This window comes from Blastomyces gilchristii, assembly GCF_000003855.2.
Source record: "Blastomyces gilchristii SLH14081 genomic scaffold supercont1.6, whole genome shotgun sequence".
Classification (NCBI taxonomy): domain Eukaryota; kingdom Fungi; phylum Ascomycota; class Eurotiomycetes; order Onygenales; family Ajellomycetaceae; genus Blastomyces; species Blastomyces gilchristii.
In genome coordinates, this window is record NW_003101677.1 from 2740639 (window position 1) to 2767290 (window position 26652).

General features: G+C 37.3%; 4 protein-coding genes across 4 annotated transcripts; 3 read left to right on the top strand and 1 right to left on the bottom strand.

Annotated features, from left to right (window-relative positions):
* Nucleotides 1–14531: 14531 nt before the first annotated feature.
* On the top strand, nucleotides 14532–16620 carry BDBG_04018 (uncharacterized protein; the record flags this gene model as incomplete). The annotated part of the gene is made up of 6 exons (XM_031721504.1): nucleotides 14532–14628; nucleotides 14732–14987; nucleotides 15060–15103; nucleotides 15176–15187; nucleotides 15258–15461; nucleotides 15521–16620. 6 exons carry the CDS (start codon nucleotides 14532–14534, stop codon nucleotides 16618–16620), a joined length of 1713 nt encoding a protein of 570 aa, XP_031578082.1.
* A 956-nt stretch (nucleotides 16621–17576) lies between these two features.
* On the top strand, nucleotides 17577–18446 carry BDBG_04019 (uncharacterized protein; the record flags this gene model as incomplete). The annotated part of the gene is made up of 1 exon (XM_002625914.1): nucleotides 17577–18446. The coding sequence occupies one exon, from the start codon at nucleotides 17577–17579 to the stop codon at nucleotides 18444–18446; it is 870 nt and encodes a 289-aa protein (XP_002625960.1).
* Nucleotides 18447–18480: 34 nt separating this feature from the next.
* Nucleotides 18481–20325, top strand: BDBG_04020 (uncharacterized protein; the record flags this gene model as incomplete). Its single annotated transcript, XM_002625915.1, has 5 exons — nucleotides 18481–18667; nucleotides 18772–18983; nucleotides 19153–19450; nucleotides 19595–20078; nucleotides 20289–20325. The coding sequence occupies 5 exons, from the start codon at nucleotides 18481–18483 to the stop codon at nucleotides 20323–20325; spliced, it is 1218 nt and encodes a 405-aa protein (XP_002625961.1).
* Nucleotides 20326–21699: 1374 nt separating this feature from the next.
* BDBG_04021 (cAMP-dependent protein kinase pathway protein) lies at nucleotides 21700–24353 on the bottom strand (the record flags this gene model as incomplete). Its single annotated transcript, XM_002625916.1, has 7 exons — nucleotides 21700–21867; nucleotides 21946–22191; nucleotides 22270–22495; nucleotides 22525–22855; nucleotides 22909–23573; nucleotides 23647–23780; nucleotides 23850–24353. The coding sequence occupies 7 exons, from the start codon at nucleotides 24351–24353 to the stop codon at nucleotides 21700–21702; spliced, it is 2274 nt and encodes a 757-aa protein (XP_002625962.1).
* Between the last annotated feature and the right edge of the window lie 2299 nt (nucleotides 24354–26652).

Genomic DNA, 26652 nt, shown 5'->3' on the forward strand with positions numbered 1-26652 from the left:
CATTCATTATTATTTTCTTTTCAAATCATTGTCATCTGACCTCTTCAAACTTCTGTTTACAAATTTGAATAGAAGTTAATCTTTTCCCTGTTTCATCAGAGCATTCTCATAGTTATCTTCTGAATCTTTCTTCACTGCAATGTGATTGACGCGGACAGATGCTGATCTTTCTCTTGATTAAAGAGATATATAGGTTAATTGACAGTTGAAAGCAATGTGTTCTGATCAGTTACAGTTAATACATACTTCATATTAATATCAATCAGCAACTTCTTCAGAAGTGATCTCAGAGACTCAGAAGCCTGTTTAAACAGCAGAAACTCTTACTTATGCATAGACATTTGAATCTATTCAGTTCATAATATCTGTATCATTGCTGTTACTTCTCTTTAGTGCAGATGTATAAGTGGCTGAGATGTAACATCTTCTATCACTGTTCTGTATACTCTTGAGCTTGGTAAGACAGTCATTCAATGTCTGAAGCTGTGTACAGAAGCCTTCATAAGTCAGGTCTTCATTTACACTTACAAGAGTCTGTAAGAGTTTAAAAGTCAATATCTTCTTAAGCATGCTGATCTTCATTCAATTCTCTCAAGATTAATCATCTGCTTCTAAGATCTGAGTATCAAAGTCAGAGAGAAATGTTGTGAGAGAAGTGTTTCTCTGTCAGACACTCTGTAATCAATCTAATACTTTCTGTTACACAGCAGTGTCTTGAAACAGAACATCAAGATATTTGATGATGTTATCAGATATTCACAATACTGGTTCACATGCTTTCATTCATAAATGAAACTTCTGTTTCACACAATTCTTCAATTGTTCATTGATATATCACTCTTGATTGATTAACAAATTAATAGCATCTTCATCTACACTCAGTTTCACAATCATTTCTGTTCTTCATGATGAATAGAGAGTGAGATCAGAAGTATTGAAGTATGTAAGAGCATCTAAGTGTTCTTTCAGCACTTTTGTAAGTGCTAAAGTTGCATGAGTTCTCTGTTAAGTTAATTGTTGAATTTTCTCATATTGAAGTTATTGAGTCACATGCATGTCAGCTATCTATTGTTGTTATAGTTTTAACATTGCTCAGAGTCACTGTGATATCACTTCTATACTTGTGTTTGAGAGTTCTCTCATATTGTCATTAGACATGTTATTTATTAAGTATATGATATCTTGTGAAATCTGAAGAAGTGTAATTATATAAATATCTCATATGTCTGAAGTGTCAGAACTCTCAGGTCTTTCACTGACATTCTCTTTATAAGTTCTTATTGCAGGGCTAGGACAACTGATGAGCAAGCTTCTATCTAAGAACTCAGTATCTGTTTAACTGTTTCTCTTTCTTACATGTTATTACATGTTCAGATATCTCTCAATGAATAATTATTTCTAATGAGAAGATGATGCATAATTAATCATTTCTAATAAGAAGATAATGAATGTTTTTCTAGTGTAAGAGGCCTACACTGAATAGATCAGTATAATAAATAAAACTTATATAACAAAGAGAAAAATGTTAAAGAAGAAAAAGAAAGAGAAAGTGTGAGAATCAGTGATTGAAGTGAATATTTATATGTGTGTGTGATGGTGTACATGGTGGAGTTTTCAGAGTGGAAGACTCTATACGCGTTTGTGGTGGCTGAGGATTGGTCATCGAGAATGGCCGAGAATCGAAGTGTACGCGTAATCTGTGAAGTGTAACGGAATAGTCTATATGATTGATCGGGCGCAGCCCGTCACAAATTATCTGTTAATATATCAATCTTGATTAATTAATAAACTGATAGCATTCTCATCTACACTTAGTTTCACAAGCATTTTCAATCTTTATGATGAATAGAGAGTGAGATCAGAAGTATTGAAATATATAGAAGTATCTAAGTATTTCTTTAATATTTATATTGTATTTATATTCAATTCTGTTAGTATTGAAATTATCTATACAGAGATTTCTTTTTGAGACAATTATTGAATCTCTTTATATTGACATTGTTAAGTTACATGCATATCAGCTATTTATTATTATTATAATTTCAACATTGCTTAAAGTCACTGTGGCACTGTATCTATACTTGTATTCAAGAGTTCTCTTATATTATTATTAGATATGATTATATCACTCATCAGATATGAAATTAGAAGAAGTGTAATTGTATAAATATTTTATATATCTGTATCAGAACTCTCAGATCTTTCACTGATATTCTCTTATAAGATCTTGTTATAAGATCAGAGTGACTGATAAGTAAGCTTCTATTTAGAGACTCAGTATTCACTTAACTGATAAATTGTTTCTCTATTTCTTATATATTATTACATATTTGAATATCTTCTCAATAAGTAATTGTTTTTAATAAGAAGATAATGAATGTTTTTCAAGTGTAAGAAGTCTACACTAAATAGATTGATATAATATATAGATCTTATAATACAAAAGTGAAAAATATTAGAGAAGAAAAGAAAGAGAAAGTGCAGAAATCAGTGATCAGAGTAAATATTTATACATATACATAATAGAGCTTCAGAATGAAAGAATAGAGGCTCTGTGTATACAGTGAAGCTTCAGAGTAAAAGAATAGAAATTTCATAAGTTTTTCAGCTAAGAATCAGTGATCAAGAATTGAAGCTTTCAGCAGAATCTGTAAAGTGTAATGAAATAGTCTATATAATTGATCGGGCGCAGCCCGTCACACTTTATGTTAATGTTCTTCAATATCTATGTTTAGTTTCATTATGTAATAAGTGCAAACATCTTTTAAGTTATTAGGTTCTGCAAGAAGTCAGAGTTTCAGTAAGAAAATATACTGAAGATTACAGTGTCTTATAACTAAAGATTCAATCATTGCATAGTGACAGAGATCACTGTCTATCATAGCTTTCATATTATACATATTATTTATTACAGTAGATATAAGAATTGTATATATTATCATTTTCTCTTTAGATTGTTATTATCTGACCTCTTCAGGCTTCTGCTTGCAAATTTAAACAGAAGCTAATCTTCTCCCTGTTTCATTAAGAGATTCTCATAGTTATCTTTTGAATCCTTCTTCAAAGTGACATACTTAGCATGAACTGGCACTGATTCTTTCTTAGAATGAAAAGACATGTAGATTAATTAACAGTTGAAAGTGATATATTCTGATTAATTACAGTTAATATACATCTCTTATTGACATCAATCAGTGACTTCTTCAGAAGTGATCTCAGAGACTCAGAAGCCTGTTTGAATAACAGAGACTCTTGCTTATATATAGATATTTAAGTCTATTCAGTTCATAGCATCTGCATTATTATTCTTTAATAAAGATGTATAAGTAGCTGAGATGTAACATCTTCTATTACTGTTCTGTATACTCTTAAGCTTGATAAGACAGTTATTCAATGGCTGAAGTTATATGTAGAAGTCTTTATAAGTCAGGTCTTCATCTACACTTATAAGAGCTTATAGAAGTTCAAAAGTTAATGTCTTCTTAAGCATACTAATCTTCATTCAATTCTTTCAAGATTGATTACCTGCTTCTAAAATCTTAGTGTTAAAGTCAGAAATAAATGTTGTAAGAGAAGTGTTTCTCTGTTAAACACTCTGTAATTAATCTAATACTTTCCGCTGTGTAGCAGTGTCTTTAAACAGAACATTGAGATGTCTGATAATATTGTCAGATATATATAACACTGATTCACATGCTTTTATTCATGAATGAAACTTCTATCTTATATAATTCTTCAATCAATTATTGATATATCAATCTTAATTAGTTAATAAACTGATAATATCTTCATCTACACTTAGTTTTACAAGCATTTTCAATCTTTATAATGAATAGAGAGTTTGATCAGAAGTATTAAAATATACAGAGATATTTAAACATTTCTTCAGTGCTTATATATTTATATCTGATTCAGTCAGTGTCAGAATTATCTTTGCAGAGATTTCTCATTAAATTAGTTATTAAATTTTGTTATATTAATATTGTTAAGTTGCATGCATATCAGCTATCTGTTACTGTTGTAATTTCAACATTACTTAAAGTCATTGTAGCACTGTCTGGCGGGCTGCGCCCGATCAATTATATAGACTATTTCATTACACTTCACAGATTTCTACTGAGGCCCCGATTCTCGGTCGCTGATCCTCAGCTGAAAACCCACAGAATTCCTATTCTTCCACCCCGAAGCTTCACTGTGTACATGTATAAATATTCACTTCAATCACTGATTTCTGTACTGTCTCTTTCTTTTCCTTTTCTAATGTTTTTCACTTTTGTATTATAAGACCTATATATTATACTGATCTATTCAGTGTAGACCTCTTATACTTGAATAATATTCATTATCTTCTCATTAGAAACAATTACTCTCTGAGATATCTGAACACATAATAACACACAAGAAATAGAGAAATAATAATCAGTTAAGTGAATACCAAGTCTCAATCAGTTAAAATAAACAATCAGTTAAGCAGATATTAAGTCTCTAGATAGAAGCTTACTTATCAGTTACTCTGACTCTGTAACAAGATCTTATGAGAGAATATCAGTGAAAGACTCAAGAGTTCTGACACTCTAGACATATAAGATATTTATATAATTACACTTCTTCTGATTTCACATCTATTACATATTCAATGAATGATATAATCATGTCTAACAATAACATGAAAGAACTCTTGAACCTGAGTATAGACACAGTATCACAGTAACTCTGAGTAATGTTGAAATTACAACAACAATAAATAGCTGATATGCATGCAACTTAATAACATTAATATAAAGAGATTCAATAATTGTCTCAACAAGAAACCTCTGCGCAGACAATTTCAACACTGACAGAATTAAATATGAATACAATATAATCACTGAAGAAATACTTAGATACTTCTACAGCTTTCAATACTTCTGATCTCACTCTCTTTTCAATATAAAGGTTGGAAATACTTGTGAAACTAAGTGTAAATAAACATATCATCAGTTCATTAACTAATCAAAGTTAGAATATCAATGATTGATTAAAGAATTGTGTGAGACAAAAGTTTCATTCATGAATGAAAGCATGTAAATCAGTGTTATATACATCTGATAATATTATCAAACATCTTAATATTCTGTTCTGAGATACTGCTATGCAATAGAAGATATTAGATTGATTACAGAGTATTCAATAGAGAAATACTTCTTTCACAATATTTATCTCTGATTTCAACATCAACATTCTAGAAGCAGATGATCAATCTTGAGAGTATTAAATGAAGATTAGCATGCTTAAAAAGACACTCACTTTCAAACTTCTATAGATTCTTATAAGTGTAGACAAAGATCAGACTTATGAAGGCTTCTGCATACAACTTCAGATATTGAATAATCATCTCATCAAGCTTAAGAGTATACAGAACAGCAGTAGAAGATATTACATCTCAGCTACTCATACATCTATATCAAAGAATAACAATATAGATGCTATGAATTGAGTGAACTCAAACATCTATATATAAACAACAGTTTCTGCTATTCAGACAGACTTCTGAGTTCTCAGAATCACTTCTGAAGAAGTCACTGATTAATGTCAATAAGAGATGTGTATTAATTATGACTGACTAAAATATATCACTTTCAACTACTGATCAGCTTATATGCCTTCTCATTCAAAAGAAAGATTAATATCAGCAGTTCACATCAATCACATTACATTAGAGAACGATTCAGAAAATAACTATGAGAATGCTCTGATGAAAAAGAGAAAAGATTAGCTTCTATTCAAATTCACAAGCAGAAGCTTAAAGAGGTCAGACAACAATGATTTGAAGAGAAAATGATAATGAATGCAATTCTTGTATCTACTGTGATAGATAATATATATAATATGAAAGTCATGATAGACAGTGATCTATGTTATTATACAATGATTGAATCTTCAGTTATAAGACATTATAACCTTCAGTGTATTCTCTTATCAAAACCTCAACTTCTTACAGAATTTGATAATTTAAAAGACATTCACACTCATCACATGATGAAACTAAACATAGATGTCAGAGAACATCAATGTGAAGATGCTTATACATATAAAGTTAATAATCTTGACTATAATCTTATGCTAGAACTTGCCTGACTATCTGAATAAGACATCTTGTAAAATGCTTAAAACAAAAGCTTAATATTCTCTAATAATAATAGAATTCACAAAGATAATATTCACAAGACTATGAACTTTACACAGATCTCTGTCAATGCTTATAAAACACTCTGAAAAAGAAGGTATCAATGAGATCACTGATAAAGTCACAGATAGCAGAATTATATAACAATCTATTTCATCAGTCTGACTGATATCAAGAAAGTTCTAGAGAAGTTATTTCATACTATAATAATAAATTCTCATATAAAACTCTCTTAATAATATCATGAATATCTAGATGTCTTTTAACAAGATAATAATATTACAAACCTACTTCTCTTATGAGGTTCAGAAGTGAATCACAGTATCAAGTTAAAAAAGAAGAGTGATAAGAACTCTGAATTACTATAAGATTCTCTTTATAACATGTTCTGAGATGAACTTCTTCTTCTTCACAAGACACTTAATAATCTGTTGAATAAAGAATTTATATATATTAGCAACTTCTTTGCTGCAGCTTCTATTCTCTTTGCAAAAAAACCAGATGAAGAACTCTGATTCTGTGTGAACTATTAAGAACTGAATAGATTAACAAAGAAAGACTGTTACTCTTTATCTCTTATCAATGAAATTCTCTCTCATATTGAGTAAGCTCAATAGTTTACAAAGCTAGATATTATTACTGTGTTTCATAAGATTTATATTACTGAAGAAGATGAGTGACTCACAGCATTCTGAACATGATATAATCTCTTTGAATAAATAGTCACATCTTTCAGACTGACTAACACTCTTAGTATATTTCAGAAGTATATTAACTGAGCACTCTGAGACTTTCTTGATGAATTTGCATCTATATATCTCAATGATATTCTCATCTTCACTGATGAGTTCAGAAAAGAATATCAAGAATACATGCAAAGAGTATTATAATAACTATAAGAAGCAGGACTACTGATAGACATAGATAAGTGTGATTTTGAAGTTAAAAGTAAAAAATATCTAGACTTTATTATAGAAGCTGATAAGAGAATTTAAATGAATTCTGAGAAGATCTCTGCTATTCTTGAATGAAAAGTCTTATATACTGTGAAAGATGTACAAAGATTCATTGAATTCACTAACTTCTATCAGTAATTTATATAAAACTTCTCAGATATTACAAGATCACTTACAGAACTCACTAAGAAGAACTCAGTATTTTGATAATCAGCAGACACTGATACTGTATTTATACAGATAAAGAAGATGTTTATTAATATATCTCTGCTAATAATATTTAACTCTGACTGTGAAATAGTTATTGAAGCTGACTTCTCTGACTATATTACAGAGAAAGCTATATTGCAATATAATGATAAAGATATCTTACAATTATATATCTTCATGTCTAAGCAGTTGAGCCCTGCTGAATGCAACTATGAAATCTATGATAAGAAACTTCTTACAATAGTATACTATCTAGAAGAATGAGACTCTGAGCTCTGAAGTGTCTTCAAATTTGAGATAATCACAGATTATAAGAATCTCAAATACTTCACAATCACTTACAAGCTTATTGAATATCAGATGTGATGATCTGAGCTATTAAGCTGTTTTCACTTTACTATATACTATCATCTCAGCAGTCAGAACTCAATAACAGATGCTCTCTTATAATAAGAGTAAGATATGCCTTTCAATGTAACAGATACTTATTGAATGAACTGAGAATATCAGCTTCTAGATCTGAAGATATTAGTTGATCAAGATAAAACAACTTATGACATTATACACACTTCTTCAATTAGAACATTCTCTCTCTAAACTGCTATTAACACTGATACTGATATTAACACTGACACTGATAGTAATATCTCAACTTCTTCTGAATCTACACTGAATGAATTATAGCATATAACAGCTTAAACTGATGAACTTCTTTAAGTACTTATCAAAGCAGTATATTAGAAGGTACTCCGATTCTCTTCAGAACTACATATAAGAATCAACATCTCAGAATACTCAATCAATGATAATAACACTCTGTAATTTTATAAATAACACTGAGTCTCTCACTCTGAACTCTTACATACTCAGATAATGTAAGAGATACATAACTCATATATAACTGATCACTCAGGTTATGAATAATTGTATTAAATAATCTCTCAAGAGTTCTACTGATCTGAGATATTAAACAGCATCAGATATTTTATTTAAAACTACAACTATTATTCTTTCATCATTTCATAAAAGAATTACAGAAAAGATCTACTTAAATCACTCATTATCTCTCATAGAATCTGATAAGATGTAGTAATTAACTTCACTATTAATCTCTCTGAGAGTAAGAATTATAGAAACATTCTGATTATTATGAACTGATTAAGTAAAGATGTAATATTGAAATCTTGTAATAAGATAAATACTAAACAAGTTATTGAAGTCTTTCTACAGAGCTCATTCTATTGAATGTATGAATTACTGAGATCTATAGTCTTAGATCAGAGTTATCAATTTGTAAGTACTCTCTAAACAAGAATCTATCAAGTTCTCAAGATTATATATTATTTATTAACTGTCTATTACTCTGAGAGCAATGATACATTAGAATGAATAATTCAGATAATAAAGAACTATCTGTATAAGTTCTGTAATTATTTATAGAATGATTGATATAATCTTCTTCTATACACAGAGATTACTATAAATAGATAAGATGCTATTTCAATAGATATAAGTCTGTTCTTTCTTACACACAGTTATTCTATGAAAGTGTTGAATCTTCTAGAGATTACACAGTTTATACTAAAGCTTTACAGTTCAATTCAGATCACTGATAAAATAGTAATAAAGCTTTAAAATATCTGTGACTGAGCAGAAGCCTTTATAATAAACACTAAATAAGATTAAGAAGATTGAATTAATGTTCACTGAGATCTTACTAAATAATATAAGATAGAAGATCTGATATGATTGAATCTTAATAATATATAGATCACACACTCATCTCATATACTAGATTATTATTATATTAAGTATAAAGTGATGAAAGTTCTAGACAGTTATAACTACTGTCTTGATACATTATCAGAGATTTATAATGTCTTCTATATAAGCTTGCTTCACTGTGCTGTTATCAATTCATTTCTCAACTGACTTTCAACTGACAGTCATCAGAAATCATAGAAGAAGATAACAAACTTGAATGAAAGATTGAAGATATTCTTGATAAGAGATCTCACAGCTGCAGCTAATAATATCTTATAAAATAAGTTGACTATAATTATCTGAGTTGAACTCTGAGTTTCATGTTATCTGAGATCACAGCCCTTGACTACTGAGAACTACACACAATCAGGGAAGAAGAGAACTAATGTAGCAGGCTGCGCTTAATTAATTATATAGATTATTTCATTACACTTCACAGATTTCTACTAAGACTCTGATTCTCAGTTATTAATTCTCTGCTAAAGCTTCAATGCTCAGTCACTAATTCTCAGCTGAAAACTTACAGAATTTCTATTCTTTCACTCTGAAGCTTCACTATATACATATATAAATATTCACTCTGATTATCAATCTCTGTACTTTCTCTTTCTTTTTCTTTTCTAATGTTTTTCACTTTTGTATTATAAAATCTATATGTTATACTAATCTATTCAGTGTAGACCTCTTACACACTGTATCTATACTTGTATTTAAGAGTTCTCTTATATTGCCAGTAGATATAGCTATATTATTTATCAGATATGAGATATCTGTGAAATTAAAAGAAGTGTAATTGTATAAATATCTTATATATCTAAGATATTAGAACTCTCAGATCTTTTACAGATATTCTCTTATATAATCTTATTCTCTTCATAGAATCTTGTCACAGAGTTAGAGTGACTGATAAGTAAGCTTCTATTTAGAGACTCAGTATTCATTTAACTAGTTATTTATTTCTCTCTTTCTTATATATTATTACATATTCAGATATCTTCTCAATAAATAATTATTTCTAATAAGAAGACAGTGAATGTTTTTCAAGAATAAAAGGCCTACACTGAATAGATCAGTATGATATTTATAGGTCTTATAATATAAAAGTGGAAAATATTAGAGAAGAAAAAGAAAGAGAAAATACAGAAATTAATAATTGAAGTGAATATTTATATGTGTATGTGATGATGTACGCGGTGAAGCTTCGGGGCGGAAGAATAGAAATTCCGTGGGTTTTTCAGCTGAGGATTGATGACTGAGAATCGGAGCTTTCAGCGGGAATCTATGAAGTGTAATGAAATAGTCTATATAATTGATCGGGCGCAGCCCGCCACACTTCTTCTGCTCTTCAATTTGAAAAGGCCTGTATAAACTATACTCTGAGAGTCATAAAGATATGCTTAAATTATATAATCAGAGAAAGAGTCTCTTCTTCATTTTCATCAATTAACCCAGAAAATAAACTGTATTAGAATAGATTTCTTTATTGAAATAAAAATAATTCTTTAAAGAAAATACTCTCTTGAATATACAGACTATATTCACTGATTAAAAATTAATTTTCTTTATTAAATATTAAGAAAATTGATTATGAGCAGATATCTTTCTAAAGATAAAAGTTGAAATCTCTCATAGACTTATAAATAAGTGAACTATCTAAAGAGAGAGAATATAAATAGAATTTAAAGAAGATCTCTACAATTAATATAAAAGACTCTATTCTGATTTACTCAAATAACTTAAAAAATAAGAGTTTGAACAGATTAGATGCAGACATTACTTATACTAAAGATAATACTAATTTTATCTCAGATTTCAGAAATTTAGACTGTGAATCTGAGGTCTTTAATACTGAACTATTTATAGTAGTAAAAGCATTTAAACTTATTAAAATAAAATCTTATAAAAGAGAAAATAGTTTGAAAGAGATATAAATATTCTCTGATAGTTAAGTTACTTTGAAAAGACTTAGAAATAGTTAGATTTATAATAATCAAGAAAATCTTGAACTCATTTTAAATTCTGTTATAAAAATTTCAAAGAGAAGAATATTAAAACTGATAATTTATCTACACTAAGTTTCTACTTATATAAATATTCATGACAATGAATTGACTAATTCAGTAGTAAAAAGAAGTTCAGAATTAAGTAGATTTATTTGAAAAACAGTGTTCTAATCTTTTATAAAGAGAAAGATAGAAGAATCTTGTTTAAATAAGTAAAATAACAGCTGACAGAAATAAAAGAAAAGTATATATTATTCAAGATTTAAAATAAAACTCAAGTGAAAATCTTGTTTAATTAAATATAAAAAGAAAGTATTCTCATCTATGATTCAGCTGAAACTAGAATATAATTATTTTAAATCTTTTATATAAAGATTTAACAATAGATTTAATTCAATGAAATACTTATTCTACAATACAAATGAAAATTCTGAGTATATTATAATATATTATATATTATACAATAGTCTCAGAGTCAGATTGAAAGAGAAGTATAATTTAGATTAATTAAATATAAGATTCTTATTCTTAATTGAGATAGAAATTAAGTACTTAATAAACTTTCTATTAGAAACTCAAGCAGCTATAAGAAAATAACTGAATTCAGAAATATTTGAATATAAAGAGATGAAAATTATACACTATTTTTTAATATTTTTATTTTATTATAGTTTTTCTTTACTTTACTTTTTCTTTTCTGTTCTTTTCTATTTACTTATTTAATATATCTATCTTTAAGACTTTATTCTCTTTTCTTTTGTCATGATATTTTCAAATGATTTCAAAGTATCAGATGATGTTAAAATACTGTGATTTATAAACAGTTTTTATATTCTGAGCTGAAATTTTCTGATTCTACATATCTGAAATTGATAAATGTAAAATAGTTGACTTTATAGATATTAGAAAACCTCTGAGAACTAAAAGTTCTCAGGTAGATATTATAGTCTCTGACCGTATACATCTATAATTGAAGAATAATAATAATAATAATAATCTTAATAAGAGGCATGAAAAAGCTCTTTGTAAAAGGTATAATATATTTTAATCTTCTTTATATATAATTAAATCAGTTTTATTCTCAACTATAATCTAGTAATTCATTTTATTAAATGCTTAAGATCTACTTTATATAAATATTCGATCAATTCTTTAATAATTGACTAAGACTGCTTATCAGAGTTAGAAGTTATATTAATATCAAAGTCAGAAGAGTCATAACTAAAGTCAGAGTCAGAACTTATAAGATAAGAAAGATGTTTTAGACTATATATGCAGAATATTATTATGAAGAAATTTCAGAGAGAAAAGAAGTAAGAATAAAAGATATTAAAGCTAGAAGTTAGAGATTAACTAACATTATATAAGAGATCTTTAAAGAGAAAGAATTAATGAAATAACTAGATAAGATTTGTATATAATATTTATATCAGCTAGCACGTACTTGAAAGTTAAGTGCTTGTAATTAGAGAGAGTATTAACTGAATACTCTATATAAGATTACATAACTCACACATCTATAGAATACTACGCGGTTAAATTAATATATAATTAATTAATCTTTCATTGTCATTATATTTCAGTTTATATACTTATATATAATTAATAGCTGCTAACTCTATTAGTTATATAAGAGATAGAAATAAAAGTAATAAATCTGTAAAAAGTAAGATTTCTTATAACTGTAATTACTACTACTATAATATAATAAAATACTTTTTATAAAAGTGTAATATAATTTATCTCTGCAAAGATTTAATTCTTCTTCATTTATAATTTATATTAATTTTATACATATTCTGTTTTCTTCTATATAAATATAATTATAGATTTATATAGCTTTTATAATTAAAAAATTCACTGCAATTTTTTTTTCTTTTTTATATTCTGTATGAATATAGCTGTAGATTTATACAGTTTTTATAATTAATTTAAATTATTTTATTAATTAGAACACTGCACAGAGTACTACTATATTTATAAAAAATAATTATTAAAAAATATTATAATTACTATATTTAAAGTGAGAACTTATTTATAAATTATATTAATTTTTAAAATTATATATATCAGCTATTATTATAATGATATAAAAAATTATTATTTTCATTATTTAAGTAAGTTTATACTATGAATTCAAGCATAAATTAATAATAAGTTAATATATAATTAAACAACTTAATCATCAATTTCAAGAAAAAGAAGAAGAAAAAGAAGAAAATAAAAAAAAAAGATAAAAATAAAAGTGTAAAAGAAAATGAAAGAGAAGACGAAGAAAAAGAAGAAAAAAGAAAAAAAATTATTATAATTATTAAATAGAATTTTCCACTTTATAAATAATTTACTACTATTATTATAATTTTAATTTCAATCTATTTTTTCAAATATCAGATTAGAGATGATAGTATTAAGTTATTTAATATTAAAAACATTGAGATTAAATACTTACACTGTGAGAATATTTCTTTTCAAAGAAACTTAAATCATGTTCACAGTCTGTTAAAAATAACTATTAAATTCATTAAAAATGATTGAATAGTTTATAAGTTATATAAGTGTTTTTTTTTTATTTATTTAAGTTATTACAGAGCAGAATGATGATGAAAATATTCAATTCTAATATATTGTAATCTGTCTGTAGAATTGCTGTTTGCTAATGTCAACTAGCTCTGCAATAATTACCACATCAAGGCTTGTCACTTGTGTGCTACAAAAACATTTTATGAGTTAGGACGTTGGTAGCCACTGTAAAAATCAACAGTAAGTAGTATCCCTGGCTATAGAGTCGCAGGTTAAGCGCGTGTGTTGCAGTGAATATCGATCTGATTTGAGCATAGCTAACCTGGATGGAGGTTTTACGTTAGAGATAGTTATAGTGAGTGATGGCTTGGTTATGACTGAGGCTAAGGAAGGATGCTACATGGGAGTAGCTTGCTGCTATGTCCAGCATGTCCTCCCTTTCCCGTCTTCCCCGTCTTCCCCGTCTTCACCGTCTTCCTGTTTATTCGGGAGTGACTATACTGCCTCCCTCCCTGGGTTGGAGTATACTGGAAATGGAACACAGGAGCAGCCCGGTATGGGGAAGCAACTGCCAGAGTTGACACTGGGCGACGAGGATGCCTTCCTCGTCTTGCACGGCGCCGACACATGGGGGACTTCCACATAAAGAAAGGAGGAATTTGCTCTGTTTACTGTTTTGCTTCTTCTCTTCTCTTCTCTTTTTTCTTCCAATTCCTCCCCATTATCTCCCCATCCCACCGTTCACCACTATCTCATAGCCTACGGATAGGAGTCTGGCTTTCTGAGGGAGCTCCGCTTTTGCTCAGCGTCTGTTTGTTTGTATCAGTTCCTAGCAACTTTGTGTCCATTCCTCCCCAGTCGCAGAAACAGCAAAAGAAAGATCAGTTGGTCCGCCTATTAAAGCCTCTAACCATGCGTTTTGAGAACTGGGACGTCCTCCTTTTCCCTGACGGTTCGAAGGTGCCCATTCAAGAATTCAAGACGCAATGCTTCGTGACTAGGGACAGTGGTTAGTTACCGTCCTCCGTCTCTTTTATATTTTCTTCTCTGCATGGCGTCTATACGACTGAAAACTGAGCGAATTTTCCTCTGGGGGTAAACCCCTTCCGTAGAATCTCCCTACATGCATATCGAATCTTTGGTCACTGCTTCCTCCCACCCTCTTCAGCCAAGTTATGCCCAGGGCATCATTGGCTACACTCCTATCTTGACGACCTTTGTCCCTAGCATGTCTCGCAACAGTCCGTTTAGGATTTCTATCCATAGTTGGAAGAAGCCGGCTCCCACGAGGATGATGGAGAGCCTGATGCAGCCGGATGACTCTGTCATGTTTGAGATGCGGGTGTTTATTGATGGAATATTTATTGCGTGTGTAAAATCTGATGATTTCAAAATCCACCAGGCATCTTGTACTAATTTTACTTCTTTAACCCCCTTAAGTGGGAGTCTGACCAACCAGAGGACTGGGTGGCCTCAAGTTATCGGTACGTTATATCCTGTGTTATGTGTTATTATGTTTTTTGTTCTGATTATGGCCTTGTTAATGGCAAATATAGATTCCAATTCTCGTAAGTCGATCAATAATATGATATACGCCGTTTGCGAAGCTTGCTCATAGCTAAACACTTTATGTACCAGATGTCGACAAAAATGGCGACCAGGATTGTTTACACTTCCCGGCGTTCCATGAAGAGATGCTTCAACAGAGCCACTGGGAAGCCGGGGAAGAGTTTGGCCGTATCAAAATTGTTGTTGCGGAAGGGTTTTCTCGACCCAATCGAAATCCCCCATTCGAAAGAGTTAGGAATCTCGTTTTCTTCTCTTTCCAACATGCTCCGTTGAGTAAGCCGCGTCCGTACCCAGCCACTACACTTGGACATAAACTTATCATGGCACCACAGATATTTTGGAAGGCTCGAATTTAGCCTGGCCAAACCCGGGAATGTGGCATCAGGCCTCACGCCCCAGTTTCAAATACCATCTTGGGGTCGACTATGGTGGTATTAGGGAAAATGAAGATGCTCACTCCCACTCTCCAACTCGCCCAGAGCCTCGTGGAATTGGTATCTCGGACGCTAGTCGCTCCTCGCAATACACAACCTGGCCCCAGCGGCTTTATCCTACTCCTCAGACGTCTTGGGCACGGCCCGCATTACCGGCGAGGGACTCTAGATGGCCTTTGCAACCTGTAGTCCAGGACCCCTTCATTGATTCTTTCAGGGAGCCGGGTCTCAGTCGGCGTTCCCGCTCAACCTTGGACGACGTGTCAATGCCAGACTATGCTGCATCAAGCTCCAATAGCAGCCGAGCAATATCTAACATGACAGGCATCAGTTTCGGACAGCACAGTAAAGAGCCTAGTGCTATTGCACCGATTGATGATGAACAGTATAACCAGCTGATCGAGGCACTGAGTCCAGGGAAATTGACCAGTGGAACTCATGCACCGACAAACACACCATCTTCAGCTCATCCCATGGCGTCCAAGCAGTGTGCGGCTAAAGAATCTCGAGCTCGTCGGTCCCATTCGAAACATCCAAGTCGCCCTGGAGCTTTAAAAGAACTGTCCCAGCCAGGAGTACGGGCTGTTTCGGGATCGAGTCCCCGATCAGATAGCGATGAAGGTCTTGGGAGCGAAAATGCACCGCTTCCGTCAAATCTGCTCAGCCCAAACCCAAAGGTGAAAGGGAAGAAGGAGGGTACTGGGAGCGAGGTAGACACACCGCTCTATGGCTCTAATAGAGTACTCACGAATAGCGCGAAAACGGTCAGAAGATCACAGAGTAGCATTACTGCATCCGCTGAATCGAAACGCAAAAGGTTGGGTACTTCAGAACAAGTGGAAATTGCAGAAGACACCGAATCCGGCAGCCCTTCACCTACCAAAAAAATATCCCGCCTGGAGGCCAAAGACTTGAGCCCCCGGTCGACACTCGAAGAAGCTCTGGAGGCAAGAACAAGAGTCACTGCCACAAGACGAGAAACAGAGGCGTCGGGGTAAATGGTTCTAGTTGGTTGTAATTGTTAGCTAACAATCCCCTGGAACTTTTACAAGTCTAGCTAGCAATATAAGACTATACCAGATGGAGGGGTATAGGATTACTGATACAGCGTCACTCTTACACTACTCGATATCAGCAGCACACCTCAAAACGGAAAGACCATTCTATGGTATTGACCAAGTTAGCAGAATTCATGTTTGCCAGTCTTTTTTGTGGTTTCGTTTTCCCTTTATTCTGTTTATTTGTTTTCCCTCTCTTTCCCACTTCTAGTCTTATGGTCTAGCTAGGGCCGTATCGGAACAGCTATCCGTTGGGGAAATGTAAAGCAGCAGTTACAGAGCTCTATCCCTCGTTGAGGGCTTTTAACACTTAGCAGGTGGGGTGTAATGCGGGCGTGGTTTCTCGTATGTTTTTGGTGGTTCCTTTTGTTATTGTGCCGCAATCCAGGTAATTGAGTCTCCTACAGAAGAGACTCCTGGTATCTCCTTCCCCTCTTCCCTGTGCTGGCTTCCTGTCTTCCTGTTTATTCGCCTGGAGGGAATAAGGGACGCTTTTTTCCGCCGAGCCCCTTGGCCGTTTGTCTCCCAGCAACCAATCCTTAGAAATATGGAATGTGCTTGCCGCCCATATCAGATCATCTCGTTCGCTTGATATCGCATTGCTGTTTCTCCGGGAGATGTCTAGCGTGCGGATGTTGCTGCTGCTTTTTTTAGTCCCTTATTGTTTGTTTTGTTGCTGCGGGCGAATTGGTCGCGTCCTATATCAATTGCCTCTTCACCTGAATTATGCCAGGGAGATCCCGTCACCAGACCTGCTGCCTTTCTCTCTTCAACTTGTCAATGTTCTAAGTAATAACCATTGCCTCTTTATACTTTTTCCCTTTCATTTCTTTTGATACCAACAGTTATATTGCATGATTCACAGCTTAGCCTCTGGCTCAATTCCACCTTCTAACATGGGCTCTCAATATGCCGCTCCCTTAGGCGATGTTCGAAATATCCAGACCAATGATAGTGCAGAAAATGCCCTTAAACAAGATGCGACTAATGAAATTCATAGATCCCTAAACAATGCGTCATCAGTGTCAGTGGCCAGGGACCAACATCAATCTCTAGAAGAAAAATCCCTTGCCCCGGCTAAACCTTGCGTCCTATCCTGCCAAATGAACAATACCTCAAAACCTCATACCGCGACCTCGACCTCGATGCCGCACAACCCGGCACTCGAGTGTGTTATCCCCCGCGATAGCTCACGAGGGTCAGCACCTCCTCCCCCACTACCACCACATCCCTTGGGGATTGTTGGCTGGGTTGCTCGCCAGGAAAATGTCGGACCTACAACCCATTCGCCCCTGGCAGAGGTTGGGTTTGCAAGCTTTGCACCTAGTCCTACATTTCCCAAGGCCAGCAGTACTGGGTTTCCTGGGCTGGCCTCGATGCAGACATATTCCCCGGCTGGCGTGATCAGCTCCTTTGGAAACATAGAAGGATGTGCAGGGATAATAGCTCGTCCAACACATATGCTATCGGGGTGCCCTTGCCCCCAATCTCAGACATCTCAAGACCACAACGCCGTTCTTGGGATGTCCGGGAGCAGCAGCGTTGATGGCGGCCGCCATAATGACTCTGAATCCAGGGGAAGGCTGGAATCTGACCTTGCTGATGACGTGCTGGCTGCCGCTGCGGCAGCAGCTGTCGAGGAGCCCCAGCCTCAGAACCTAAAATTTGGGGACTTGGATGTTGACTCTATTGATCTCAACGCGGCTGTCTTTTACTTTTGGTGTTCTATCCGTCGTGGCCAGCCTGCTCCCGCATTTCAGCTATGAGAGAATTGCTGGGGGAAATTGGAGAGCATTCCTCATGTACTGGGACACAGCGACAGCGGCTTCGAAGGATGAGGCTTCTGAGGATAAATTTGTTGCTAAGGCTGAGACGTGCCGTGATGCTCTGGAGAGCTTGAAGGAGAAGTATTCCGGTTGGATTTTGCCTGAGCTTCCGGGCCCAAAGGTGACGCTTGGGGTATGGATTTGGACGGCTTTGCTTCAGGGTATAATAATAATCGTCATAATATTTGGTCCCTTTCTTCTGGAAAATGTTACCTCCACTCTGATACGCAGCATGGAAACTAACTGCGTTATGTCCCTGACATAGAATATTGCCAACAGAACAAACTGGACCGTCCTATTTATACGAAATATGCGCACGAGGAAGGGTTCCGGTATGAAGTAGAGGTTGGAGGGGTATCTTGCTTCGGGGCCAATAAGTTCTATAAAACTGCAACTGAGGCTATACATGCTTCTGCTCATGCAGCTCTTTATTGTCTTTTAATCACCGGCCCCGAGATTATGCCATTGTTTCAAGGGGTTGGTCTTGCGGGTGGTTTACTTGCGAACAGCTTCAGTGGTGGAACTATTACTACACATGTTCAGAAACCATCACTTCAATCACAGGGAAGAACCACACTATTCTATTTTTCGCAGCGGGAGGTTTCCATCCGATTCCATAGCTAACATGACAAAACAGATTACCCAGGCTATGCGGAAACGACATGTGGGCAGAAACCGACTGTTGTCTGGCGACCCAGGTGTGCCTACTGCGCCCAGGGCTGTTCTGCTGCCACCTGGGCCAACAAAGCAAGTGGGTGAGATGGCTAGAAAGGGCAAGAAGAAGGATAATGGAAAGAACGCCAACTTGTTGCCGATTCCTACGACGAGTCGGCGGTTGCCAACCGTAGTACTCCCGTCATCGGAGACGAAAAGCCACAAAATATGGCCTGGAGACCTTGAGTTGATGACGAAGAAATATTCGAATCCGTGCGAGCGTGTTGAAAGTAAACCCTTCCAAACCCCATTACAGCCTTTAGCCCGTCTACTGACTTTTTGCTTTACGATGTGTCTGCCGCCGGATCGTCCCTGACGGGGTGTTCTCCGGTAGCTGTCACCCCCTCACGCACAATTTTCTTTTTTTGCAATAGAGATATGCTTTCTTTTATCCATGGAACTGCCAGAATATCACATAACCCCGTTGGAAGGACAGGCGGACGGGACTGCTCTGCTTTTCAGCGCGGCGGCGCGGTTCCCAAATGATCCATTCCTTGCGCGGGTTGGTAATATTGGGTGGACCAAGTATGTTGAATCGACGCAGATGGCTAAGGAGAAGTGTGCTGTGCAGGTGGTTGGGTATCTGATGAGGATGGTTAGGGAGGATGAGGATTGGGAGCAGGAGGATCCGGGGCAGAAGGTTGGGGAAAATATTAGCAGGTGGGAGGGAATGGCTGCTTCAGCTGCTGCAGGTATGTTAGATTCGGGGGTTAATGTGGATTTTGGAAAGGGTGGTGCTGCGGTTGATCGGTTTGGTTCGGATGCTAGGTGTGATTTCATTCCCTTGGAGTTGGAAGGGTCTGTGAAATTCAAGGAGGATGAGGAGGAGGGTGGGATTATGTGGACGGGCGAGGTTAGGTGAGGATGGGGAGGGGGGCTAAGAGCGCTTGGAAGGGACTTGCTTTTTTACGAGAGAATGAGTGAATGACTGACCCCTTCTGTCTTTCCCTTCAGGGCTTTTTCGACTAGTTTCTGTCCTACGAGTTTTTTTTTTTTTTTTTTTTTTTTTTTTTGTTTTTAGGATAATCACTCTTTGCGTGAGTTCTTATAGTACTAATAACAATACAGAAGCAAAAAGAATGAGAATAATGATCGAGCAGAGTAAAACTGAGATGGATGATATTTCAGGGGATCGGCGGTTTACAAATGACATAACGTCGGCGTGGAAAGTGGCGGGCGGGCGACTTGGTAAACGGAAGGAGGAAAGGAGGAGAGAGGTATAAATGAGAGAGACAGACAGAGATGAGACAGAGAGAGCAAGAAAATAATAATGGAAACAGTTTGATTGAGATGGAGTCTGAGTTTGATCACGTACATTTTTCAAAGTAGATGTGCAATGTAATGATCATGATAATAGTAAAACAGGCAATGCACTTGTTATAAGAACATAATTTTAAAACGTAGAGACAGAATGAGGGGGGAATGTCAAAAGCAAGGTTCTTATGGTATGGCTTGTAATAATATCAGTAACAATGATGAAAAAAAGTTTCATTAAAAAAAAAAGAAGTAGGAGACGAAAAGTGGAGTTTGTTAAAGTGAAGATAGTTATGTGAATGGAGGCAAAATAAGAGAAGCGGTCCTCAGGAGTAAGTAGCAAAGTAATAGAAGAAGAGCAAGAATCCAAGACAAGAGAAGAAATTATTTTAAAACCAAGTATGAGAGAGAGAGAGAGATGATTAAACAGATGATTTAAATTATGGAAGAAAACGGAAAAAAAAAGAAAGTAGGAAAAATAAGGAAAGAGTATAGCATGACACAATTAAGGCATGAAAAGGAACGAGTCAAACAGGAAAGACAAAAGATAATAATGGAATTAAACGATAGGAAAAGGAAAAGGAATTGCAAAAATCCAGGGTATGAATTTGTTGAGAACACACGTAGAAAAAAGAATCCAAAAACAAAGCCATTAAAAAAAGCAGAACATGGGGAAATAATACTAATGCAGGGAGGGGGAAATCAAGATTCTTTTTCCACATTTCAACCATCAGAGAAGTTAAAGAAAAAAAGAAAAAAGAAAAAAAGAAAAAAAGAAGGATCGAGAATCGCCGGGGGTTTTTGCTTGCCTCTTTTCTCTCCTCGTTTTACTTGTAGTAGCTGCAGCTGCAGTAGTTCTTGTTGTAGGTAGTATAGGTTTCCAACTCGTTCTCTTTTAAAGATATAACAAAAACAGAAAGGAAATGTAACGAAGTATAAGGAAGAGGAGTCACACAGACGAACATACACAACAACACAAGCACACACATACATGAACAATAAGAGAAGGAGAATGATTAAATGATGGGTAAAAAAAAATGGAGAAAAAAATGGCAGAAGCCAGAACGGAAAGAGTAAGGTAACCAGAGGAATAACCAAAGGATTAGAAGGAAAAATTAAGCGGAAAATAATAAAGAAAAATTTAGTCAATCAGTCAATCAATCAAAAAGAACGCACCCCCAGCCTAGAGAGAAGAAATAGAAGAGAGAAGAAAAGAGAGAAAAGTTTACAAGCCATCTCCAGCACCCGCTTCAACACCATCGGCCGGGTATGGGATATTCGGGTCGAAACCGAATCCATTCGGATCATCTGTGTTTAGGAACGAGTCAAAGTCGAAGTTCTCTAGGATATCCGGATTGTCCAAAGCGGTGAAGTCGAGGTTGTAATTGTTGGTCTATTGAATTTGTCCAGATTTAGCAAGGTAAGGAAGTCCAAAGGTGAAGGGGGATAAGGGAAGAGATTCAAGGCTTACATCTGAAAGATTCATGTCGAATGTCTGGTTAGGATCTTGTTGTTGTTGAATAAGATTTTGCGCAGCGGGTGCGGAGGTGGGTTGGGGAGCGTTTGTAGTTGGGTTCGTCGTGTTCTTGTTGAATGAGTTCGGATGGACAGGGGTGATAGGAGTAGGTGGCGTGGGAGTTGGGGGTGGTTCGGCTTCCGACGATGGAGTCGCGGCGGTATTCGACGCGTTGGCTGTAGACGGTTTCTTTGGAGGCCGCTGGTAAAAAGAAAAAAAAATAGCTTATTAGCTTAGCTTCAATTAAAACCTTAAAATATCACATCATGTATTCCTCACCTTTCTTGGATTTTCCTTTGGTTCCTTCTTCCCCTTGGGAGCTGGCTTATTGGACTGCTGTGGAGTTGGAGGAGCCGCCCCAGATTGGGGAGAGGAAGGTTGTGCCCGGCCTGCACCAGCGACGCCGGCTGGGGGCGCTTGAGGAGGTGGCATAGCGTTGCGCTCTTGTGGGGTTCCGCAGGCTGGGGCGGCTGACCCACCTTGCTGCTGTTGGATCATGGGTTGCCTTGGGGTCCTTGGCCCTGCCAGTTCCACTTGGCATTCGATTGCCCAGCAGCGCCAGGGCCTTGCGGTCGCGACATGGCATCCATAGGTTGGGCCATTTGAGGGCCGCTGAATGCCGGGTTCGAACTTGGCGGTCTCATTCCATTCTGAACGACACCCTCTGGCATATTCTTGTTCATGAAAAATGCCCCGCCCATTTCTTGCGGCATCTGGCCACCAAAGTTCATTGACGCAGGAGAGCTGCGACCCTGGGCCATCGCATCACCAACAGAAGGAGAGCCAGGTAGACCAGACTGAGGCATCTTCGGGGTGCCTCTCTTCATCTGATCATTCGGGTTCGGGGATGCGCCGGCCCGACTTCCTGCGGGGATGTGCCGGGGGGTAGGTTAGGCTGCCCAGGCATGCCTGGTTGACCATCGCCTCGGGTAATGCTGTCTTGCTCCTGACGAGCCATGAGCAGGCGACGTTTATTCTGCTGCTCCAGAAGCATCAGCTGCATTTGATAATCTTGGAGGGCATGATTCCCGGAGCCAGGCGTTTGCATTTGTGGTCGCGGAACTTGCGCCATTTGGCCGTTTGCGCCATAATATTCTTGCATTGGCAAGAGCTGACCATCATGCATGGGCATGGTGTCACCTTGGTTTGGCATGACTCCGGGATTCATTAAGCCATTCGGCATACCCTGGTTATTCATTGCTGAGCGATTGTTATGTAGAGCCATGCTTTGATTATATACCTGGAGAGATTTTGCTTGTACAGAAGGATTTTGCGCCTGGAACGAACTGAACTGTGCAGGAGTCAAGTTGTTCGGGTTGATCCCGTGCTGCATCAACATCGCGTTGGCCTGGTGGGCTGGACGGCCAGGCATTTGGCCCTGCCCACGCCCATTTGGTGCCATCTGCATTCCATTTACCTGCGAGCCGTCTAAACGAGGACGCTTCGAAGGTGATGGAGCGTTTTCGGCAGACGACGGCGATTGAGGTCGATGGCCGTTCATTTCCATCTCAGAAGGTTCACGTTGCATCTGATGATGCAGCATTTGTTGATTTTTCTGCAGCTGCGCCATGTGTTGGGGCGTCCTGTCCGACAGTTAGTCTCACGAGAGGAGAGAAATTTTTGACATTACCCGTATAAAAAAGATTATCAACGTACATATTTGGGTTCTGCATCATGGTCTTTTGAATATTGGCAGGAATCATGCCAGTACGGGCTGTGCGCATGTTATATTGCGCAGGCATCATTTGCGACTGGCGCAACATTTGCTGGTTTTGCATGCGCAGCAATTGCTGAAAAGCAGCGCATTATTTCAATTAGTATTATCAAAGAAAAGTAAATATATATATGTAAAGACATACCTGGGTCTGTTGGACATAATGCATCGCGTCCGGGTTTTTACTTCGTTTCCGTTGGGCCAAAAAAATATCCCAGAAAAGGTTAAACCAGTCGAGGAGAAAAGGGGTTTGTTGTAAGTCTCCGCCAGGGCCTGGAGGTATATTTGGTCGCGGAAGGTCGTCAGGTATTCTTTGTTTATTCACATCGTCCTTGGACTCCGTGGCCATTGCATCACCGTCAACGCCATTCATTTCTCCATCGCGGCGGTGTGATGGAGTCAACTTGGAGGCGGGAGAAGTGCTCATGGTAAACGATTCATCTTGTATTAGGGCTCTTGCACAATCATGATAACCGCGTTTGAGGAAATAGTCGTAGATATAGGTGTTTAATTGCACAATATTGTCTCCCTGAAGACTCTGGCCGTTGGGATCACTGCGCGGGGCTGACGAGCCGTTGTTCATCATGGGGATGCCACCGACGGGACCGCCTGCTCCCGGGTTCATCCCAGCGACGTTCATCTGATTCATAGTTGGAGCGAGTTAGGCCAGCCAACTTGGCACTCTTGTCCAGAGCGTGAGGTAAAACCTCTCCCAATCGACGTCTTTGTTTGGTAGCGCTCCCCAAAACAGGGACTGTGAGTAATAGGAGAAGAGACGATGAAAAAGGCACGGGATTTGAGGAAAATAAGTAGGGCGATCGGAGAGAGTAATAGTAGTAGCAGCACCAGTCGGTGTGTCGTAATGTGGAGGATAGAGAAGGATCGACTGAGCGAACAAAGACGCTTTCGGAGACGACAGCGAAGAATTTTGTACGAAAATATTTCAGAACTGTTAAACTAGACTGTAGAGGTGAATTGCACGATGATCACCACGAACGAATGAGGTTGGATGCGACGACGCGATTTCAGAGAGGCGTTCCTTTTCAGATTTGGAGCATCAATTCCAAAGCGTTGGTTGGGTGGGGAGTCCAGGGGGGGGAAAGGAAAAGAAAGCGAAAGAGAAGCAACGGGTATGGCAAAATGCGATGACTTTTGAGTCCTGGTATAGTCAACGGAATAGCTAAGACGGGATATTGTTACAGTGCACGACCGACTTTTGCGCGAGAGGGTTGGTGAGGTTGGAAGACAGTGAAGGGCAGCGGCGCGGTTGCGGTTGGTCTGCGTGCGCTTTACGGCAGGGCTGGAGATAAGGAGAACCCTTTAAAACGAGAGCAAGCGCGAGTTAGTTGGATAAACGGCATAGAATAATGTGGGAAAAAGAGGATAATGTGCGGATTGGTGTAGTGTGGTGTAGTGCGATATGGAGTGGAGAGTGAGTGAAGGGTGTACCTGGGAGGATAGAGGGAGGGAGCAAGGGAATAAGAGTGGTGTGTATGTCGGGAGCGTAGTCTAAGGTCTAGTTTGAGCCTCCCGGGGCGAAAAGCCTGGACAAAGAAAGAGGAGCGTGGTGTGAGGAGATGAGGCAGGCGGAGGAGGAGAGGAGGAGGTGAGAAGAAGAGTAGACGGCAGGAGAAAGTTTGTGGGGGGTGGAGAAGACGTGGATATGGCTGGCAGAGGCGAGGGAAAGCGGGAAGAGGGAGATCTTCCTGTCGCTGTGGGCGGAGAGGGAGGGAAGTCAGAAGTCAAAAAGAAGCCCTACTTGCTAGAACAGTAGCAGTCAGTCAGACAGACAGACGGACGGACGACCAGAGAAGCAGCGGACCCCGCGTACTGCGAGTCACATCCGCGATGGTATTTTCTATTTCCAGCTCCAGCAGCGGGCGGGTAGGTAGCTGAGGGGGAGGGAGACTGGCGATGGCGATGGCGATGGCGATGGCGATGGCGATGGCGATGGCGATGGCGATGGCGATGGCGATGGCGATGGCGGTGGTGATGGAGAGGGAGCGAGGTTGGGTGTGTCGAAGGTGGTGGAGGAGGAGAAGGGCGGTTTGGCGTGGTGGAGGCAGTGGAGATAAGCGGTGGGAGGAAGGCCAGACGGTGGTTAAGGAGGCGCGATGAGCGTGGCAGAGGGCGTGGAGGTAGTGGTGATAGGCGGGAGGTACACAGTGCGCAATGGGTGGGCGGCCGGGTCGGATTATCGATTTTCCCGGTCCCAGATCAACCCGCGGCCGCAGAACTCCTCGTCACGGGGGGCTTGGCAAGGTTTTTGGTTGAAGCGAGGGAGAGGAGAAGTAGGTAGGTATATAGGGTTTGTAAAGTGATGATGGAGAGGTTATTTTTATTGGGGATGGCTTGTGAGGGAAAGTTAATCGTTCATAGGTTGCTGGTGGGCTCTTTTGGTGGGGATGATGATGATGACCAACGGTAACTAAGGGGGATTGTTATTTGGACGTTTATTTATACAATTATTCACAATAATAATATAACGTACACAGAATGGACAGATGGGGGGAGAGAAAGAAGTTAAAATAGGAAGCCAAAGAGGAAGAAGAAGAAGAAGAAGAAGAAGAAAAAGACAATCATCAACAATCCGTGCTTTGTGGTGGGAAAAGGACAAATAAAAAATATCCACGACTTCTGGCGTGTCGTTGTCGCGGTGGGTATATAAATAGATTGCTACTACTACTACATACACTTCACTCCTTCTCGCTTTTGCTTTCCCCAGGTTGTTTATTTATTCTTTTATTTATATCCCTTGCCTTTCTTCTTTCTTTCCTCCTTCCTTTCTTTCTTCATTTCCCTATCGCCTATAGTTATACTATCCGGCAGAAACTTCTAGTAGCTTATCTCTTAGATCTCTCCCCGTCTACATTAAGTCGCCGCTCGGGGTCTGCTGTTGTTGGAGGAAGGAAAGGCATCGGACAGCGCCTTTTTATAATGTTCAGGAG